The sequence below is a fragment of the Quercus lobata genome, chromosome 4, assembly GCF_001633185.2.
Source record: "Quercus lobata isolate SW786 chromosome 4, ValleyOak3.0 Primary Assembly, whole genome shotgun sequence".
Lineage (NCBI taxonomy): Eukaryota > Viridiplantae > Streptophyta > Magnoliopsida > Fagales > Fagaceae > Quercus > Quercus lobata.
Window position 1 is genome coordinate 71,280,833 of NC_044907.1, and position 21,267 is coordinate 71,302,099.

Genomic DNA, 21,267 nt, shown 5'->3' on the forward strand with positions numbered 1-21,267 from the left:
GTACCCATAGCCCCTATTCCTGCTGGCCCTGGTAAGTTTCCTTTCCCCTTTCCCTTCTCCTTCATTTTTATTTGTGAGTCTTTTCTTCCTAGATCATGTCTTCTCATTTTGCCTTGTGTTTTCTTAATAGGTCCACTTCCCACTGCCCCTTTCCAGTTTGAAGTGGGCAGCAGTTCTGCCATCATCCCAGACCCTGCGAATGAAGCTGCAGCCTTCTTCGCCCGCTTTGATCAGCCTAAGGTTAATGACCTTGGCCCTGCAGACTTCTGGGCTTCTGGGCCTCCTTACGTGGATTTTCATGGCTTCCGAGTCCCCAAGGATTGTGTTTCCCACTTGGTGATGGTCTACAGCAGCCATGGTGATTTTATGCAGGGATTCCGTCTTGGCTGTTCTGCCAGGGAGCACTTCTTAAAGATGTTAAGGAGCGTGATGAACAACATTGAGCACAGCTTCGTTGACACCGTCTCCACCAAGAGGATCCTGCAGTGGAGAGCCGTGATTTAGGAGCTTATCAATGTGGGTTTCATTGTGGGGTTTGTTCTGGATCATCTTCGTGAGGTTGCCCGAGCCTTTTTACGAGGAAAGTTCAGCCAGCTGTTGATGCTATTGATACCCGAATTGAGATTCTAAAGAAAAAGGTGGCAAACTTGGAGGGCCATCGTGAGTGCCTTCTTTCTAGCATTGGTGGGCCTAACCGTTTTGGAGATCAGACTCTCACTTTCGGACTCCGTTGATGATGATGTAGTTCCATTCTTTTTTGTTTTCCTTCTTTTATTACTTCATTTAGAACACTTATATGTTTCCTATAGCACTTATTTGGCATGTGTTTGCCACAGTTTGGGTTTGTAATTATGATGCTACACTCTACTACTACTTTTACTATTGTTATGACATATAGTGCTAATACTTCGTACTTTTTCATTTCATATTCATGAAAGCACGTTACAATTTTGTCTTGTGACATAGTCACTTGAAGGGAAGGAAAGAAAAGGTAAAGGAAACATAAAAGCATTTAGCAAGACAAAAGAAAGGGACAACCACATAACTCTTTTCCTTAGGCATAATAACGTTTCAGCCACTTCCCATTGATGGGGTCCATTAAGTCTCTGCCATCCATTTGAGTCAGACGGTAATATCCACTTTGATGCGCTTCCCTTATCACAAGGGATCCTTCCCACTTCGTGCAAACTTAGATGGTCCTGCCATGCCTCGCCTGACATAGTCTGCTACCTTTAACATAAGTTATCCTTCTGCGAACACTCTCTCTTTGGTCATCCTGCCATAGGCTTCAGTCATCTTTTGTTTATATCTACGATTGTGCTCCTGGACTTTTTCTCTCTTTTCATCAAGTCCTTCTAAATCTTCGCACATTTCTGCCGCAAAGACTTCTCCTTCCTTTTCTTTTTCTTGCATCTGCATGACTCTCAGGGACGGAGTCATTATTTTTGCTGGGCTTACTAACTCAGTTTCGTAGACTAAGGAAAAAGGTGAGAAGCCTGTGGCTGACTTTGGTGAATTTCTATAAGCCCAAAGAGTGTCTGTCAGGTGCATCACCCATCCTCCCGTATACTCTTGGCTCATCTTAATGATAATATATATGAGAATTTTGTTTGTTACTTCTACTTGCCCATTCCCTTGAGGGTAATAAGGCGATGACCGATTGTGCTTGACTTGGTAGAACTCTAGCATCTTCTTTACATCACTGTTGACAAATGGTGTGACATTGTCACTGATGATCCTGTGGGGCACCCCAAACCTTACAATTATATTTTCTTTGATGAAATTTGTCACTGTTCCTCCTGAGGTCTTACGGAGTAGTACTGCCTCTACCCACTTAGTAAAATACTTTGTAACCATTAATATCCATATGTATCTACGTGATGATGGGTTAACTAGTCCCACTAAATCTAGCCCCCAAGTGTGGAAGGGTCATGGGGTGACCATGCTATGTAAATTCTGCGGATAGATGTGAATCAAGTTGGCTTGTACTTGACAACTGTGACACGTTTTCACAAATTCTGCCGTATCTCTTTTCATGGTAGGCCAGTAGTAGCCCATCTGCGGCAGGCATCTGTAGAGCTTTTTCTTCCCCTGGTGTTCCCCACATTCTCCTAAATGTACTTCTTTTATCATTTCTTTTGCTTCTTTAGGGCCCAAACACCTCAAAGGGTCCCTATCGTACCCTTTTTTGAAAATGACCATATTATGCAAAAAGTAACGTGTTGCCAACCTCTTAAGCTTGTATCTTTCACTATGCTTTTGTGGCAGGATGCCTTCTGTTAGGTACTGTATGAAAGGGCTTCTCCAGTCTTCGCTGATGAACACAGCGAAACTTTCATCTCTGTCTGCTGCAAGCTGGCAGGTCCCACACTGGGTTTGGACTTGATTTGCATCTTTACCCATACTTGGCCAGTAGAAGCTTGCACTTTGAAGTCTGCGGTAAAGGCTGACCTCCTCGCAAGATCCGCAAGTCTTGTCGTGTACTTCTTTCAATTTTCTCTGGGCCTCCTCCTACCCCACGCATCTGAACAAGACCCCACCTAGCATCCTGCGATACAACTCTTCTCTCACCAGGGCGTAGTCTTTTAGTATTTTTAATTCTGCAGCATCTTCTCCCCTCATCAAGACTTCCCTTATGGGGATCCGCCAATCCCTTTCGCATTGTTCCTCTCGGAACCTTTCCTTCAACACCTCAATGATGGATTCTTCCCTTTTGCTGACTTCTATCCTGGTGCTATCCCCTTCGAAAATTATTTGTGACCCCAGTCCGGCTAATGCGTCCACAAACCGGTTTTCATTCCTTGGAGCATGCTCTATTTCGAAAGTTGAAAATTTTTCTTCCATCCTCTGGGCCATTGCTCTATATGGGGCTAGACTGAGCTCTTTTAAGGAGAAGCTTCCCTTGGTCTGGCAGACGACTAGGTTTGAATCTCCTAATACTCTCAAATGTTTGATTCCCATTTCGAGAGCCGTGGCTAGCCCGGTTAGGTAGGCTTCGTATTCTGCCGTATTGTTTGAACATGAGAATTCTAGTTTGAACGATAGCGCCACTGCCTTGTTTTCTTCATGGTACAAAACTACTCCCACCCCTCTAAACTGTGTAGTAGAAGACCCATCAAATTTCATTACCCATTGTTCTCTGACCTCTTCTGCCATGGCTACTTCCCCTAGAACTTCATCATCCAGCGGGAATTCTTCTTCTCTTGGAAACTATGCCAATAGATCCGCTATAGCCTGACTTTTCACCGCCCTAGGTGTCCCCATTCTCAAGTCGTGCTGTGGCAATTGCAACAACCACTGTGATATTTTTCCAGAGAGGATCTATTGTTGTAACAAAGCTTTGATAGTATGGGACTTAGTCATCAACCATACTTCATAGGCTAAGAAATAATGACGCAACCTTTGCGAAGCATATACAATGGCCAGGCATGCCCTCTCCGCCCTTGGATAACGAGTTTCTGCATCTTTTAAGGCACAACTGATGTAGTACACTGGCTGCTCAACGCCACCTCCATCCTCTTGGGCGATTAATGGACCAATGACATACGAGTTGGTGGCCAAGTAAAGTAGCAATGGTTTTTTATGGATAGGGGCCTGCACCGTGGGGAGGTTTATCATTATCTGCTGTAGCCTCTTGAAGGCTGTATGCTGTGCTTCCTCCCACTCAAAACTTTGCCCCTTCTTGAACAACTTGGTGAAAGTAGAAGTGATTGATGCCAACCCAGGGATGAATCTCCGGATATATGAGACTTTTCCTAACAAACTCTTAAATTCTTTTACCGTGACTGGAGGTCTCATAGTTGCTATAGCTGTGGCTTTGGCCAGGTCCACATCTATCCCCCTGCTGTGAACCAGGAAACCCAAGAATTTCCCAGAAGACACCCCAAATGCGCACTTGAGGGGGTTCATTCTTAACTTAAAGGATCTGCATTTTTCGAATACCCTTTTCAACACGTAGAAGTGCTCTTCTCTCCTCTTTGATTTAACCATTATGTCATCTACATAGTCCTCTAGTTCCTGGTGCATCATGTCGTGAAATATGGCCGTCATTACTCGTTAATAAGTTGCGCTTGCGTTTTTTAACCCGAAGGGCATCACAGTGTAGTAGAAATTGCCCATAAGTGTTCTGAAAGTAGTTTTCTCCACATCCTTTGGTGCCATCTTGATTTGATTGTATCCGCTGAACCCATCCATGAACGAAAACATGGCGCTTCTTGCTGTAGAATCTATTAGTAAATTCATGTTTAGCAATGGGAACTCGTCCTTTGGACAGGCTTTGTTGAGATTTCTAAAATCTACACAACATCTTATCTGGCCGTTCTTCTTCTTTACTAGTACTATGTTGGATAGCTAGCAAGGATATTGAATAGGCTTGATGAATCCTGCAACTAGCAATTTTTGTACTTCTTTGACTGTCTGCCCTTCTATTTCTGCGTGAAATATCCTGGCAGGCTGGGCCACTAGCTTGGCCTCTAGGTTTACATTTAATGTATGCGCAACTAGCCCAGGGTCTAATCCTGGCATTTCACTGTAGTCCCACGCGAAAACGTGTTTGAACTCTTTCAACAGTAGTACTAGTTCTGACTTCTCCTTTTTTGTCAAACTTGCACTAATTGAGATAAGCCTTGGTTCTTGTGAACCAGACCCTAGGTCAATTTCTTCCAATTCTTCTTTTGCCACAACTTGTGCATCTTTTTTTGCCACAACTTCCCCATCATTTTCTTCCTCTTTTCCTAAATTTTCTTGAGCGACATAACACGCTAAACTCCCATGCTGCCATTCTTAGGTGGGGCCCGCTTGCATCTCACTCGTGGGCCCTACGTGCCTTCATAACTTATACACAATCCTGCCATCAAGGTCTCGAACCCTGATGCATTGGGGTGTGTTATCTAATTCTACGGCAGACGCTTCTTTTCTTTTCTTCTTTCGTGCTAGCAACTCTCTTAGATCAGGTTCTGAGTCACTTTGGACGTCTTCCCACTTAGGTACAAAGGTACCTCATGGTTTTGAAACTGAGCTTTCCCCAAATGGAGCCCATTGGTCGTAAAACATAGTTTCTACTAGGTGAACTTCTGCTTGCTCGAATGGCGAGGGGTTTGCAGCTATACATATCATCTTGCCATTCAATCTCCCTTTCAAACACTGGTGATAAGTGGACAGGACCAATCGGTGTTTGTGCAACCAGGGCCTTCCCAAAAACACATGATAGGATATTTCCGTTTTGACCACATGGAAACGAGCTAAAGAAGCTATAGGGCCTACTTTCAACCACAACTGGATGTGGCCTGTGGTGTACTCGCCCTTTCCGCCGAACCCTATTACTTCCATTGGGCATCCTTGGATCTTTCTTTCTGAAATTCCTACCACTTGCAAGGTGCTCAATGGAATGAGGTTTATGGAAGCACATGTATCTATCAAGGCCCTTTTGATGGGGATTTGGTTTATGGATGCTACCAAACAAAGAGGCCTCCTGTGATCTGGTTGTCCCACCTCTATATCCTCATTGCTAAAAATGATCTCTGTCAATTCCTGTATGAGGGCTCTGTCATCTGGGATTTCGGCTAATAAGCACTCTTCTCCTACCTCAGAGGCGATACTCGCCAAAGCCTCTGTGGCTATCTTTCTTTCCTTTGCTGTGAGTCCCAACTGGTCAAACAAATTTTTGAATTTGACACTTTGCTGTAGAGTGGTAATCGCTGCGGCAGGCAGGGCCAGGTTCTCCTCCTTGTCCTCCCCTGGGTTTGCGCATATTACTACTGCTGCTACACCCTTTCCCTTGTGATTCGGGAGTGGGTTTCTTTGGACCTCCTGCTGGGTTAACTCCAGTGTCCCTTCTTTAATCCTACGGTGCACCAATCTGTGAGCGCCCAGTATTCTGCTGTGGGATGTTGTACATAGTTGTACAGGCGGCAGAAGCGAGGGTCTCTTCTTTCTTCCTCTGTGGGTTCTTTGGAAACCTGGTTGGGTTTAAAGATTCCGTCTGCTATCCATTTTTCTAGCAGCACATCCAGTTCCTTAAGAGTACATGGTATGAGTGGGGGAGTATCATATTCCCTCCCTTCGGTTTTCCTTCTCCGCTCTCCGGTGGATACCGCCATAGCCTACGGGGCGTTTCTTTTATCTGAACTTGGTTTTACGGACTGGGTCGTCTTCCTGGCTTTCTGTAACAACTGTGCAAACTGGGAAATTTCTAGATTTTCCAGGACTGCTCTGAATTCCCGAATCATGTTAGTCATACACATTTCTACTAAGTTTCTTTCTTCACAATGGTCATAGCAATCAAGTGCTATGTCTCTGAACCTCTTGATGTATTCTATCAAATCTTCGCCATTCCTTTGCTTGGTCGCTTGCAGGGTTGCAAGCGTTACTATTTCCTCTTCGTGGAAGTACTTAGTGCAAAATACATCCACCATGTCATCCCAAGTTGGGATCGATCCTGGTTTTAAGCCGATGTACCAGGTGCATGCCTGGTCACACAATGACTTTGAAAATTCTCGAAGACATAAGTCTTCGTCTGCAGCGTAAGGGCCAAGGGTATCAATAAACTTGCTCACATGCTCAACTGCACTTCCCTTCCTGCCATCGTATTGTGTAAAGGCCCTTGGCTCATACCTCTCAGGATATGGTTTGTTGAGTACCTTTAGTGGGTAAGGAGGCCTTCGTGCGTAAAACCTCTCCTTAGGTGTTCTGGCTCTCTCTTGTTCCAGGAGAGCCGCTACTTCAGCCATAGTAATGAAACGCTATTCTGCATTCCGTGGGACACCTCCTGCTAGTGTCTCTTCTCTATCTGTCGCATGCTCTGGGTCATGCTGGCTCCCTTTCTCCCTCGTCTTGTCTGCTTTTAGTTGACGGATTTCTTCCATCATTTGTTGCTGCGAGTGCTGCAGTGATTGCAATACTTCAATAAAAATACTGACATTGTCCGTGGGAATTCTTAGCTATGGCTGAAGATCAACCCCCGTTTTGTTGGCACCTTCCGTTTGGTTAGGCTGCTGTTGGTGAGGCGTTGTTGGCCTGGACTTTGCTTACGAGGGTACGACACTCATATTTCGTGTCGTTCTGGACTTTGGTGACATTGTTTGCGAAGGATTCTGTGTTTTCACCCCTATTTGTTTCCCAACTCCCCAGTGAAGTCGCCAATTGTAAAGTGGTGGGCTGTGCTAGTGGTGTTGGGCTGCTTCCTGCTGCACTAGGCCCAAGTTTTTATGGATAAGGGAGTTGGGACTAGTCCAGTTGCAACTCAATTTGGTCTAGCTTGTGCGAAAACTATGCTTGGTTTGCTAGGAACGTGCTTGCGGCAGGCAGAGCTATTTCAGACAAGTTGTGGCAAATAGACATAATAATAAAAATAAAATATCTGGCTACTTAGTAGGAAATGACCAAATGATCCCCAAACACAATCACAGTAATAATAATCAATTTTACAGAAAGAAAAGAACAGAACAAAAGGGAGTAAATAGTAATATATATGGGTTAATCAGAAGATGAAGAAATCAACTTAAATCTGGTCTGTGGGAGCAAAACCAGAGAGGAAAGAACGTTCCTTCTCAACACAATTAATCTCTCAGGAACAGTCCTACCGTGGAGATTAACTACCCTGAGGAAAACAGACCTGAATGGTTGATGCACAGAGGCCCCTTTTGGTTTTAACAGAGAGTAGGATTTTGTGAGAGAGAGAGGAAATCAATCTACCGATGTATGCCTGCTGTTCTAATTCTCACTTTATTTTCTTTCTGGTTGTTTTCTTTCTTTCCCTCCCACTCGTTTCTTTTCTATTTTCTGATCTCTCTTTTCGAATTCCTATTTCTTAGTTATGGTTTCCGTTGTTACTCCGTTTTTTGTTCACAATAAGATCCTCTTTTTATAGTGCTTGCCGTGACCAGATTTTACTGTTTTAGCTCTTAACTTTATTTGTCTGGTCTGGGTGTACTAGCCGACCACCATTGATTCGTCCGTGTGTCACCCCCCATCACTAGACAAAGAAGGGTATTTTGTTTGTTTGTCTGCCGTGGCACCCTTTCTTGCTACGGTCTAAGTTCTTTCTCTCTCACTATCCCTTATGGCATGCACCTAGTGGTTCCAACTCAGCTTGCTTCTTTTGGGTAGTAAGTTATCTCAGCAGGACACTTCCCCGAAAGAACCTAAGCCGGAACCTCAAAAATAGATTTTTCCCCTCTCCCCACCACCTAACCATGCCCTCTGAATCTCTGACCCCCGACCTCACCATGCCCTGTATTGGCTAGGTACAGGCTGGGGGTGCCTGGGCCTTGCGTGTGCCTTCCTTCCATATGTGTCCAAAATCTACCTGCTGATCATTCGTCTACCGTGGTCTAGAGGCTTGCTTGCATAGCCTGCCGTCCGTTTTCTTTGACTTTTTATGTGAGTTGCTTTTTCGATTTCCCACTCCTTTGAGGAGTTGGGTTTTATTTGATACTGGGTTTTACATTTCTTTAAGCCCATTTCTTGATTATCCTCATTTCCTGCCGTATTACTCTGTCACTCTTGCTGCAATAACTCAATCCTGCTGGGCCTTTTTGGGTCAGCCGTTTACTCTTTCTCCCAGTGGCTTGGTATGGCCATTGGTTTTCCTACTTATGGGCTCCTCTGTCCCTTTGAGCATCCTTGGCTCACTTGTTTTCTTTGGGCTTCCTTGGCCCTTTTACTAACTTTGCATTCCCATGGGCTTTTACTAACTTCATTGGGCTTCCCTGACCCAATTACCTTATTCTCATCCTTGGGGTTCATGGGCCTGCCATTAACCCCTTACTTTCTTTGTTTGCATTACTTTGAATCTACGGTGACCCTTTCTCACTTTTCTACATCATATACTGCCCATGGGTATGCTATTTCTCTTTTTCCGGGCTTCTTTAAGCCCACTTGCCTCTTCAAGGCCCATTTGTTTATTTCATGGGCCTGTTATCCATTATTTCTGCCGCTTGAACCTAATGGTTTTGCCATCTGTTTGCCAATTCTTTGTTGCCCTTGTCGTTGGGCTTTCTTCTTCCTACTTGGATTCTCACAAATGACCCTCAACAATAACTAAATGGGATGTCTCACTTACATTCCAAAATCCCCCCAAATTTTCAATAGCCAATGCAAACAAATTTGATGGAAGCATAGATCCAAAATAAAAATTTGAATAAATACATTAATTAGCTTGGTAAAGTTGAAGGGGCTAGACCGAGAGCAAGCTCATCATGCCTTCTCCTATCTAACACTTTGGTAGGTATCACACAAAAAAAAGTATCACACTGAGGATTTTGGAGACCATCAAGCAAAAAGTCCAACGAGACCTCTTCTGAATTTCTCATGAGATGGAGGGAAAAAGCCTCAAGAATAATCTCCATTAATAGTTAATACTCATTCAGCGGACTAATTTAATGAATTCATTCGGCAATTCCCTTACAACTCTTTACATAACTAATTATAAATTTTCACAACTACACTCTAAATTTTAATCAATTTTCCTCCCACTAACTAATCCCCTCTTGCTTCAGTGGTTAATATGAAAATGATTAATCGTACAAATAAATCGCATAATCCACAAAATCAGTCTAATTGTTTCAAAAAATTGAAGTTATGGAGATGTAGATGGTCGAGTAAGATCCGACAGGCCAAAAAAGTTGTCCTAATTTAGGATGGGAAATTTTAGATTGAACATATGCTTTAATATTCCTTCAATATAATACCTGTAAGATGCTTAATACCTTCTCAGAAACGCGCACACACACACACACACACACATATATATATATATAAACTCTTGAATCAATCTCTATGATTTGAAGATATTTATTACCTAATTCGTAGGATATGTACTTTGAAGTTTAAACCCTCCTAAACCTATTAAGTGACCAATCACTAATTCACTATCGAAGAACCCAATATGCGATGACAACTCTATTTTCTTTAAACGGTGTACTCACCCAAGGTCGATCCTAAGTTGGACATAACATTTAGCATCATAAAATCATAATTCATAACTTACTCTATATTCTTTGAACTACCAGTTCATAACTTGTACATCCTCCACATAATCTTCCATTCAATCCCTTGTAAACATATCTATCTTCCATTCAATCCCTTGTAACCCATATCTATAGATTAATGTCCACCAAGATAATCCAAAAGTAGTTTTGAATTGCGCAGAAAAAGTTAGATTAAAACCGAAAACGTTCCACAAATGTATATAAGCATCAAATAGTTTGCTATTTGGGAAAAACCAGCATATAATCCACAACTCATGAATTGATTCTTCATTGCATGATTAATCATTCCTTCTATTAAGTTCAGTAAATCATGAAGCTATCTAAATGATGGTTGCATCATAATCTATTACTAATTTACTCAATCAGCAGGAACTTAATTTATATTAAGAGATCATATCATTTTAACATCATATTCAAACTTGGATTGCCAGTCATGCACAAGTATATCTTCAATACTGTAAAATTATGCCAACTTAGGTCTCAAGACTTTTTCAAGCAGTTGGGTCCCTTAAACCCTACCTTGCTATACCCCTACAATTGTTACACACCCACAAAATTGGGGGGAAATTAGGTTGTCTGGTCTTCTAATGATGTTCTCTCACACTAAAAGAGACTAGGGCACCCAACTTATACAATCAAGGCTGAATAAATAAATCAAAGCTCAGGCCCAAGTACTAGTTATAGCTACAAGAAGAAATAATAAAGATTATGCCCTTAACAAAAATCAGCTTAATCTGCAAATCATAGCCTCCAAGAGCCAAGTAGCCTCCAAGAGCTATGCAGAAACATCCTGAGCCTCAACTATCCCACAGAAACCGATGAATATGGATACTTTCTGAAAATTTGACAACAAAATCTCACTTGCACAGGACTTATGCTTTGGTATGAGGTCATCTCTTTCGACATATTGTCATGCCATCTCCAATAGGTACCTAAAGCTCCAAAAAGTTTAAGGTTATAGATCAATTCAGAAGAGTCTCACAGAATTTGTCAAAACATAGGCAAAAATTACCATCCCCTACCATACTGATGCTTACGCGTTTGTCCTCCAGCAGACGTTTGTTGAAATTTCTAATGCTAACAGTCTTCACGTCATTTATCTTCTCAAGATATATTAAAAAAAAAAAAGAATCAATTTCATTTCAAATGGACAAAACATACAAATAAAGTCATTGATTTACCATTGGGTCACAAACTTTTCCATGCCAAAGGACATTATCAATCACGATGAGACCCCCAACCTTCACCTGCAAACTAAATCCTCACCAACTGCTTGCAGGATAATGAATGGGCAAATTTGTTCAAATAATCAAAAGGAACAGGAAAATGGATTTAGAACAGATTAATTGAACATGATATTTACTCTTACCAGTTGAAGTAGCAATTCAAAGTACTCTTGATTCTTCCTCTTCTCCGCATCAACAAATGCAAAATCATAGCTGATTAAAAAAAGGAAATAGGTGTAAATGTTGATTTATTATTTTTGTCCCTCATAAATTGGAGAAAAAGTCAGAAACTTCTGCACACGAGGAAAAGTTCAATTTAGGGCGCAAAGCAATAAGGTAGTAGCACTTCAAATGCAAGGATGAAAATGTTCACATTATTTGGACTCAATCCTTAGCACAAATTGCTGTATTGCGTACATGTAACACATGTAGAAGAGTTGAGAAATGAGAACTACTATTCGTTTGAACTAGAACCCCTATAATCAAAATAAACATTAACAAAAAGCTGTGTGTGAAAAATGTATAATTGTGCACTGCTACTTCATTTACCTGCAAGCTTCGCCATTCAGAATCAGTGATTTTAGGACATCAGCGGCAAGTCCATATTTTACATCCACCTGATGCAAACCAATTGTTTCAGAAGTCATTAAAAGGAGCAGGAGTATAAGAAATATTAATGAGAGAAACATCGGATACATATGCAGTCCACAAATCTAAGAGGCAAAACAATGAGGAACTATCCTAGTACACGGAGTGCACACACAAGAACAGCAAAGGAAACAAAGGGAGAAAAACTTAAACTTCTGAAAATAAGTCATCTAAAAGTCCATGAAGTAGTCATGGAGAAATTATAGGAATTGAAAGTCCAGTTGTATAACATCTTGAGAAAAAGAAACTTGAGATGTGGTAAGGGTAACTTCTTTCCCTCAAAAGTACAAAGATTCCACTCTTTCCAAAGACAACACATGAGGCATGAAAGAGCTGTTGTCCAAAGTTTCCCACTCCCATGATTGCCTAACTTCCCCTTCCAAGAAGCCAACATAGCAATTATTGAATTGGGCATTAGCCAAGTAACACCAAATAGACATAATGATAAGTCCCACAACTCCTTAGTAATAATACAATGAAGAAGAAGATGATCCATGGACTCCCCATTTAATTTATACATACAGCACCAATCCACAATTATAACTTCACTTTTTATCCAATTATCCGTTGTCAATATTTACCTTAGTGCTTCAGTTCATGTGAAGAAAGCAACTCTAGGTGGAGCTCTAACTTTTGAAATGCTCCTCAAGGAACAGGGGTAACTCTTGCAACCCCTAATATTAGCAGTCCATAATAACTTCTGACGTGAAATCCATGCTTGAGTGCTGAGGGCCACACCAATGTACCAGTTCCTGCTTGGTCAATTTGAACTGTATAGAGGTCATCTTAAAAATATTCCAAAATTTCATCCACCTAATCTTGGGCTTCTCTAATAAAATTGGATTCCAATGCAACTCACCATTAACCCACTCCATTGCTACAAGGGCATCTCTTCTCTAGCAAACTTGTACAACTCAGGGCATTTATCCTTGAAAGTTCCATTGCTAGTCCAATGATCATTGCAAAAATGTATTACTTCTTAAGAAGTATTATGAGCTTTTGCAGTGTATATGATGTGGGTTTAGTAGGCATCCATTAGCACAAGGTAGTACGCTTAGCAGATGTATAAACTTTTGAGACAAACTAAATAAGCTAAGTCCTTATAATTGCAAGAACCAAGCACTTACAGATGCTAATACTAGCAAAGATAAAAGAGATAAAAATACTACCTTGTGCAAAACACCAGCTCGTTCATAATACTTCTTTGCAACCTCAAGAGCCTTAGCATCTCTTTCGCAGGCAACCAAACGACCTGATTCTGGTAGGACTAATGCAACAGCCAATGATGAGTATCCCTGAATAAATTAAAAGAAACATATATATAATCCTAAGAAGATGGTAAGTTGCTACTTCATTAAATTCACAATAAAATAAACTTTTTACTGCATGGTAAGAGGTGAACCACACAGTAGAACAAGAAAGAAAATGTGAAATTCAAAGCCAGAATACAATAAAATTGTCAAATCACTTGAACCCGATTTGATTATTGAATCCAGATTTATTTAAACTGTCATTACTATGATTAACGTGTAAACCAAGAGAATTTGTGTTAAGATGTTTAACCACTTTAGGTGTAAATCAAAAGAATGTTACTTAGATTTTTACCTAACCAAGGTGTAAATCAAGAAAAATTTATTTAGATTTAACCAGCCAAGGTTTAAATTAAGAAAATATTTATGTTTTGATTTTTAACCAACTGCACTGTAAATCATGAGAATTGGTTATAAAAGCAAAATTCTTCTCAAGGCCCTAATTAGTCCCATTGACATAAGTAATAGCAAGGCAAGGAGATATTTGGCCCCTCTCACAGTAAACCAGTATGGCCTCCTCCAAGAGCCTACCCAACACGTTCTCAACAAGCCATCCGTTAGGTAAGATAAATTTTGAACTATTTTGGTGTTTTACAGCACAAAGATGATGTCTTGCCTTTTTTTTTTTTTTTCAATGTCATGGAGGTTGGGCATGTGAGGCAAGTGCCTTGACTGCCTTCCACCAAAAGCGACATAAGTCAGCCTCTCTAAAAAAAATTGGGGGAAAGATTGCCTACCATGAACTCTCCTAGACCTAGAAAAGTAGGAGTTTTGTGCACCGGGTAAGACCCATGTGATGTCATAATTTTTTTAGAATGGATTTTATGGGTAGGAACTTTGAATTGTGACCTTGATCTTGAAAATTACTTTATAAAATTTTTGCGTAAAAAGTGTTTGTGAAAATTCCTAGCTGAAAGTTTCCTTTGAAGTTTAGGTCTTTTGCTCGTCTCATCCTTTACCAATTTGTCTGCACTTGCCATAGGGAGTTAACCCTTTCATTGCTCATGCCCCGGAGATGGGCAGCAAGGGCCAATTTGATTCCCCTCCCTTGCCATCCTAGGTCCATTTAGGTAGGCCAAATACAACCTTTGGGTCTCACCCCACATACATTCTCTTCTTTTTCTAATACACTCATTTTCATCACTCGATAAACGTAGAACCAATTCATATCATCAAATCAACTTGCTATCATAGTGTTAGTTTGAATATGTTAAGTAGTTACTGGAGAATAGCATAGTGTAACATTGCAGTTACGCAGAGGTCAAATTGAAGAAGTAACTTCAGTATTAAGTGCAAAAGCCCCTGATCATCTTTGCTCATTGAAAGAGCTCCATACTTTTCCTCTAATTTCTAGGTTAAAGAAGGGCTTTAATGTGTGATACGAATATACATGCTAATTGAGGTTTTGGATAAGAATAGAGAATAATTTCAACCTTCTATTTCACCACACATATGCCGCATGTCAGCATATGCAACTCTGTTTCAAATTCTTGAGTGCATAAAGTGCAGATATTTCATTTCATTACTTGACATTGGAGTACCTTGATAGGTACAAGTAACAAAGTAGGCGAGAGAAATCAGAAATCAAAGGAGCTGATCTTCTGGTGCTTACTTTTTCACAAGATGAGGATGAGATATGCCAACAAAAACTTGCATAATCAGAAGAAAAACAACAAGTTGTCTGTTCAACTAAAGCAGTTAATCTTTTTTATAAGCTTTTTTTAGCTCTTTTATATATATATATATATATATATATATATATATATATTTATATATAAAAGTTAAATTTCAGTGAAAAATACATACAGTGTAAACACCAACTTCAATACACCGCTCCACCATAAGAATCTGCACAAGCATTGCAAGTAGCTGTGCCTGATCAGGAGACACCTATTAAGAGTACAATACACTGTCAACTTTCATGTACACACACATTAAGGAATGAAAACCATGACTTCAGACATTCCATACAACATTAGACTGATAAAAATTAGTTTATGCTATGAATTTGATGCCCTAAAGATCTAATCCATATATATAAATATTTATTTTACAAGTATAAATGATACGTCTATGCGTGTGTGTGTATTTATGGTGAATCACTATTGTTAAAATATTGGTTAAATGATTAAATTCACCATTTCCTATCAGCTTTAGCTTTTGGAACAATAAGTATTTATCATGGTACAAAGCAGGCCATCCTGCGTTCAAACCCCATCATATTTTTTAAATAATTAAATTCACAATTTCCTATCAGCTCAAGCTTATGGGGCAACATTTAATTTATCATTTAAGTTTCCTTGAACTAGATATTTGTAAATAATAATCAGGGATTGAGATAATGATGAAACACAACATAAATCACACCAAACTAGAGAAGGTACATCACATTCTACAATACATATGCAGTAGTTCAACATTCATCACATCCCGTAACATAGGCACATTATTGAGGCATTAGGATAAGGTACTCTTGAACAACAAATCTTCATATTGAGTATTACCATATCAGACAAGTTTTTGGAAATAAACTTGTTCTATAACAAATGGAGACTAATAATTTCCTGTCAAATTATAACAGTTGGAGAACCGTTGACTTTTTTGATCTTGATCGAGAAGACTGTGCGGGGGCCATTATTAACCCACTTGTGATTTTTTCTTTTTTTGGATAGGCATTAAGCCAATTATGAATGTTAAACCATTAACATAAAAATGTGTTTAAGAAACTTTCACATGCGCACACACACAAAAAGGAAAAGAAACTTGAAGGAAGATCTTGAAATATCAAAAAAATAGCAGTGCAAGTTATTAAAAGTAATAATCTTTGAAAGAATCACTTGGACATATGCAACACATATAATACACACAAGAAGCATAAGCACACATGCACGCGCACACACACACACACAAATGTGCCTTCTGTGCAGAAAATTGAGCAGTTGACAGGAAGTTAATGAACACAAAATCAGGCTGCTGCCCACGCCAATGAAATTAAAAAATGAAGCAATAAGAAAAGCCAGAAGCTTCTACATGCGCACAATGTACAAATAAAACATACAGAGGAAGGAAGAAATAATAAATACCTGCATCTGACTACCACGCAAAGAGGCAGTCTCTTCTCGAAGTTGCCTTAGAATCTGAAAAATAAAACATCATTCAGAATCACAAAAGGTAAACATCAAATAACTAATCAATAAATGGTTATCTACATATTTAAAATATATAATACACTATCTCTTAGTAGTAAATTTTATTGGAAAAAATAGGAAATAAGTTCACTACCTCTGGTTCTCGAACATTGCCAAGGATGTATTCATAAAGACTTGGAGTAATACTAACAACCTGCTTATTTCCATATTTTTCATCGTCGACAACAACAAATGGATTGGTGGAGCAACGTTTTATGATCCATTTCGACTTCCTGCTGCATGTCCTTATGCCAATGCGGCTGCTACTGCACCTCTCAAAGGGGGCTTTGCCTGCCAAAGAAGAAGTAGCAACAGTAGTAGTTGCAGACACTGAATTGAAGTTTAGCATTAGTCTCGGAGATCTCCATGGTAAGTCTAATCTAGACCAACAACGATGATGAAGAGTCAAGCTGCTGCAGGTTGCCATTCATGTACTAAAGACAAGGCAAGATAGCAAGCTAACAACAGAAAAAAGAAATGGTCAGAATCAATAGTTTGCATTAAATAAAACGATAAACTTAATTTACACCTAAGTTAATCATAGAGAAATGATATGTTCACGACATTTTCACAACAAATCCTAAGTGATAGATTGTTACTGGCTGTTACAAGGTGGGTTAAAAAGTAACTTAAATGATGGTTTCAAATTAAAACCGGTAAAAACTTACCATTTAAGATTTGTTCTTTTAAGTGCTGTGAAAATGTTGTGGATATAACACTTCATTATAAGAACTAAGCATTACATGAAGTATAAATATTAAAAATAAACTCACAAAATCTAGAAAATGCATATTATACCATTGTCCTAAAGCATGGACATAAGAAAATAACGAAATGGGTACAAAAAGGAAAGAAAGAAAGAAAAAACATGGAGAGGGTCTTTGTCATTGGGCTTTTTGGATAGAATACCTGTGAAGAACTGGGCTTTCTGCAGTTTATTGCTTCAGTCTTCTTTTCCTCTTAGGAAATTATACAAACACCTTAGCGGCACTAGGATAATGAAGAAAAAGAGCGTTAAAACAGTGAAATTTTATTAATAGTACAAATGAAGAAGAAGAAGCGGTTAGTTTATATGTTACAAAGCGAAGACGAAAGAGCTTAAAAACTAAATTATGAAGATGGCAGGAATAGTTGGTATTTGGTAAGCGACCACAATGCAAAGATATCGGTTTCAATTGAAGTCTATGGACACTGAACTTAAAATTTCACACATGACACACCCTCCCGTGAAGACTTGCCACCTCACGTTTACAAATTCGCTAGTAAAAAAGTAATATATATATATATATATATATATATATTTTTTTTTTTGAGAAAAGAGTAAAAAAAGTAATATTAATAGTCCAAATGATAATAAGGAAAATTTTGTAACATTAATAGTTTGTAAAAATGTTATAAAATAATTTGTAAATGTAGAATTGAAAAAAAAAATCACAGCTAATTATGTGTCAAGTTATTACATTTTTCTATAGAAAAAAATTATTACTTAGAGTATTCGCATTAATTCGTGCAAAAATTTATGTCTATTTTAGCGTAAGAACCTATTTTTTCTATTTTACGTACTTACTTTTCAAAATACCTCAAATTAGATTATCTATTTTATACTATAATTCATTAAAATATCAAATTTTCTTGATTTTTTTAATTGTTTATCTTTTTTCACACACAACAATCATCATCTATTTTTTTTTTTTATCATTTTTTATCCTTGGGGTACGTAAAGAAAGAATAAAAAATCAAATGCAAAAGATAAATAATGTAGATATAAATTTACATGTAGCAAAGTTGTAAAGTTACACAATTATATACTCATTGACGGAAGTTATTTTGAGGCAAAAATGTATAAATTTTACACTTTTTTTTTTTTATTATATACCCTCTGATGTAAGTGCTCTTATTAGTGACAAGACCATTTCCTGCAAATGTGCAGATACATTACAAATTCATTTGAAATAATTTTTATTTTTTTTAAGACGTATTTATAATACTCAGTTTTCTTAATTCATATTATATATATATATATATATATATATATATTGTCATATGATTGGTTTCCGGGTATTGAATGGAATTGTTTTACTAATCCAAATTTATGAGGTTGGAATGGTCAAGATTTTTGACATTATTAGAAGACCTACATATTATAATATTTGTAGAATTTGTTTATTAAATTGATTAAATGATTTTTAAATTTGAAATTTATAAATTTAAATTCAAAGCATAAAATACTTTTACATCTTAGAATTACAAAAATTCAAGCAACTGAACACTTTCTCAACTACTCTATCTTGACAACCAAATACTGAGATCCAAATTTGAAACACTCATTTCATTATTTCAACGAAAAGAAATCATTTGTAAGTACCAGTATATAAAGAATGTGATAAAATAAACAAAAAATGGCTAAAAGCATTTTCATTTATCAATATTAATTTTCTTTAGCTAGGATTCCACAAAACAAACAAACAAAACAAAACAAACAATCTACAAAAAATACTCTAAAATGATCATTGACTTTTACTTTTATCATCTTAGTTCATATTGATATTACACTAAATAGTAGTAAAAAAAACTACAAAGAAACTTATAAATTATGAATTCTAAAACATAATAAAAAAATATTAATCTCATCAATAATCAATTAGAAGGTTTCTTTCTATTTTTCTTTAGTTCTAAAACAAATTATATTTATGGCTTTCCCACACCAAATATCCAAAGACTCAAAGCCAATCACAACTTATACAAAACCCATAATGTCTAACCTCAACATCAAAACCATAAGCTGTTGTCATTCAATAAAAAAGTGCAAGCCCCTCTTCCTTGGCAAAGCCAACTCATACGGGTTAAGATCATATAGGTTGACAAAGTTAGAGTTAGGTAGGTGTCATTGAAAGGTTGAAGATAAATGACACAATTCTTGGTCGAGGTGTATTTGAAGTGCAAGAGATTTTTCTTGAAACATTGAACAAAAGGAATAAAGAATCTTTATTCTTTAATTGGAAGTCTTGAAATATTGACCAAAGAAATAAAAAGTGTCTTCTTCTTCTTTCTTTTTTTTATTTTTTTATTTTTTTATATTTTTTTTATTTTTATTTTTATTTTTATTTTTTTGTTCTTATCTTGTAACTTTAGAATATTTCAATTATCTTTTCAATGAGAGCATCACATGACAGAATCTTGCGCCCTGAGGTGTGTTTTATATATATATATATATATATATATATGATTGATTTGAAAAAAAAAAAAAAAAAAAAAAAAAAAAACGATTTTAGTGGTAAACCCATATAAGAACTAATAAAAGTGTGTTAACTCAATTGCTGTAAAAAATAAAGACAACTATTTTCTATTGTGCACGCCTAATCTCCGCTTGATTGGCCGGGCTTAGAATGGGCTAACAATTTACCTGTATTAGTGGGCTTAGTGTTTACTACTAAAGGTTGTTTCTGGCCGAGTGACCTGGTGGCACCCCTTATCCCTCACAAATTCTCTTTTTTCCCTCCCTAAGTAACACTCCCACCCTGTGTTGCTCTTTCCCCTAGCTATCCCAGCTTACTCTCTCTCTTTCTCCTTCCTCCCCAGATTTTCCAACCCCCTTTCCTTACACAATTCTTCTATCTATAGCTTGAGGTTTGTAGGGGTTTCATGATTTCATTTTGATCTCACTTATGTGGGGTGGGGTCCGATGTGATTATTCCTGACATAGAATCTATCTCGTTGGAAATGGTGGTAGTGGCCTTGGAACTGATTTCCGCCTCCAAAAGATTGCCCGACAACGATACTCCCCAAGGCAATACCAAGCCACAGGGGAGGTATGTTGTTCTGGGCATATGCAATCTCGAACAGACAATGAATGACCAGATATGGGCTTATCAATCACGCACTCAATACGGATATGGATTCATTATGAGGATTGGGCCCAGCTCCAATTCTTGAGAATGTTTGGGCCAACGCCCATTGGGCTCGAGGCCATACCCCGTACATCTATTATATTAATATTAGTTGTAAAAGCTTTTGTACATGTAACATTCTCTCACCATAACGGAAAAGCTAAAAGAGTGTTTATGAATTTCTTCTCTCAAGTTTTCCATGTGATGGTTTTGGAAATACTCACAGCATATGCAAATTTTTCCACAACAAACTCTGCAGCTACTAAGTCATTAATTTGTTATTAATTCTCATTTAAGCCAATTAGTGACACTATTTTATTATCTACTTATTGTTTATCATTTATACTTCGCCACCTCAATAATTATGGAAATTTTGTTGTGACTCTAGACTAGTCTGTTTGGGAATAACTTGTTTAGCTGAAACTAAATTTTTTTACTAAAAATACAATATAAAAAACTAAAAGGTAATTGAAATAATACAAAAGATAACTGAAATAATACAGTGAAACTTATAAATAGTACAAAAAAGTGTAATGAGAACCATGAATAGTAGGAAAAAAATAAGTTGAATAGTAGTAAAAATGAGTTAAATAGTAAAAAAGTCGGTTTTTTAAACCAATGCCAAACGCAATCTTATTGTTAGTTTCTCGCTCCAATTTCAGGCTCAATGAATCTAACTTTGTTTTCCCCAGGCTCCTTGTACCTAAAGGTAAAGCTTGGACTCAATGCTATAGTGTCCTAGATATAAGTCAAGTCACATAAAAAGCTTGGATCTAATGCTCCCTTGCATTGGATTACATTGGACCCAAGTCAAGCATCATGAGGACCCTAACCTTGACATAAAGCTTAGGAGTTGGGTCCAATGCATAGGACCTGATGACTTGCCACAATGACCACAATGATGACATCTGTATATTTTTAGCCACATGTCACTGTCTAATGCTAGCATTAGACTCAAGCCAATTCTAATGCCCACGGAAAGCTTCTTGAACTATGATAACAAATTTGCATTGCTGGCA

General features: G+C 38.1%; 2 protein-coding genes across 7 annotated transcripts; both read right to left on the reverse strand.

Moving 5' to 3' along the window:
• Positions 1–2,511: 2,511 nt before the first annotated feature.
• Positions 2,512–3,156, reverse strand: LOC115985733. Its single transcript, XM_031108641.1, has one exon. It carries the CDS (start codon positions 3,154–3,156, stop codon positions 2,512–2,514), a length of 645 nt encoding a protein of 214 aa, XP_030964501.1.
• A 7,229-nt stretch (positions 3,157–10,385) lies between these two features.
• On the reverse strand, positions 10,386–17,607 carry LOC115987411 (probable caffeoyl-CoA O-methyltransferase At4g26220). Of its 6 annotated transcripts, none has more exons than XM_031110948.1 (11): positions 17,582–17,600; positions 17,271–17,351; positions 16,456–16,819; positions 16,257–16,310; positions 14,980–15,063; positions 13,033–13,158; positions 11,765–11,832; positions 11,359–11,428; positions 11,171–11,236; positions 11,002–11,089; positions 10,386–10,921 (listed from the first exon to the last, which is right to left on the reverse strand). In XM_031110948.1, exons 3-11 carry the CDS (start codon positions 16,786–16,788, stop codon positions 10,791–10,793), a joined length of 1,020 nt encoding a protein of 339 aa, XP_030966808.1. In that variant the 5' UTR covers positions 16,789–16,819; positions 17,271–17,351; positions 17,582–17,600; the 3' UTR covers positions 10,386–10,790. The 6 variants fall into 6 exon arrangements, 5 of the variants coding, with proteins under 5 accessions (XP_030966808.1, XP_030966807.1, XP_030966809.1 ...); XM_031110947.1 differs by having other exon boundaries at positions 17,559–17,586; XM_031110949.1 differs by having other exon boundaries at positions 11,012–11,089; positions 17,271–17,607.
• Between the last annotated feature and the right edge of the window lie 3,660 nt (positions 17,608–21,267).

Coding starts and splice junctions, on each gene's coding strand:
- LOC115985733 (XM_031108641.1), bottom strand. CDS start 3,156: ATGGCAGAAGAGGTCAGAGAACAATGGGTAATGAAATTTGATGGGTCT.
- LOC115987411 (XM_031110946.1), bottom strand. CDS start 16,788: ATGGCAACCTGCAGCAGCTTGACTCTTCATCATCGTTGTTGGTCTAGA. Junction 13,159..14,979: donor TTGAAGTTGGTGTTTACACT/GTATGTATTTTT, acceptor TAATTTATTCAG/GGATACTCATCATTGGCTGT. Junction 11,237..11,358: donor TTGAATTGCTACTTCAACTG/GTAAGAGTAAAT, acceptor TTTAGTTTGCAG/GTGAAGGTTGGGGGTCTCAT.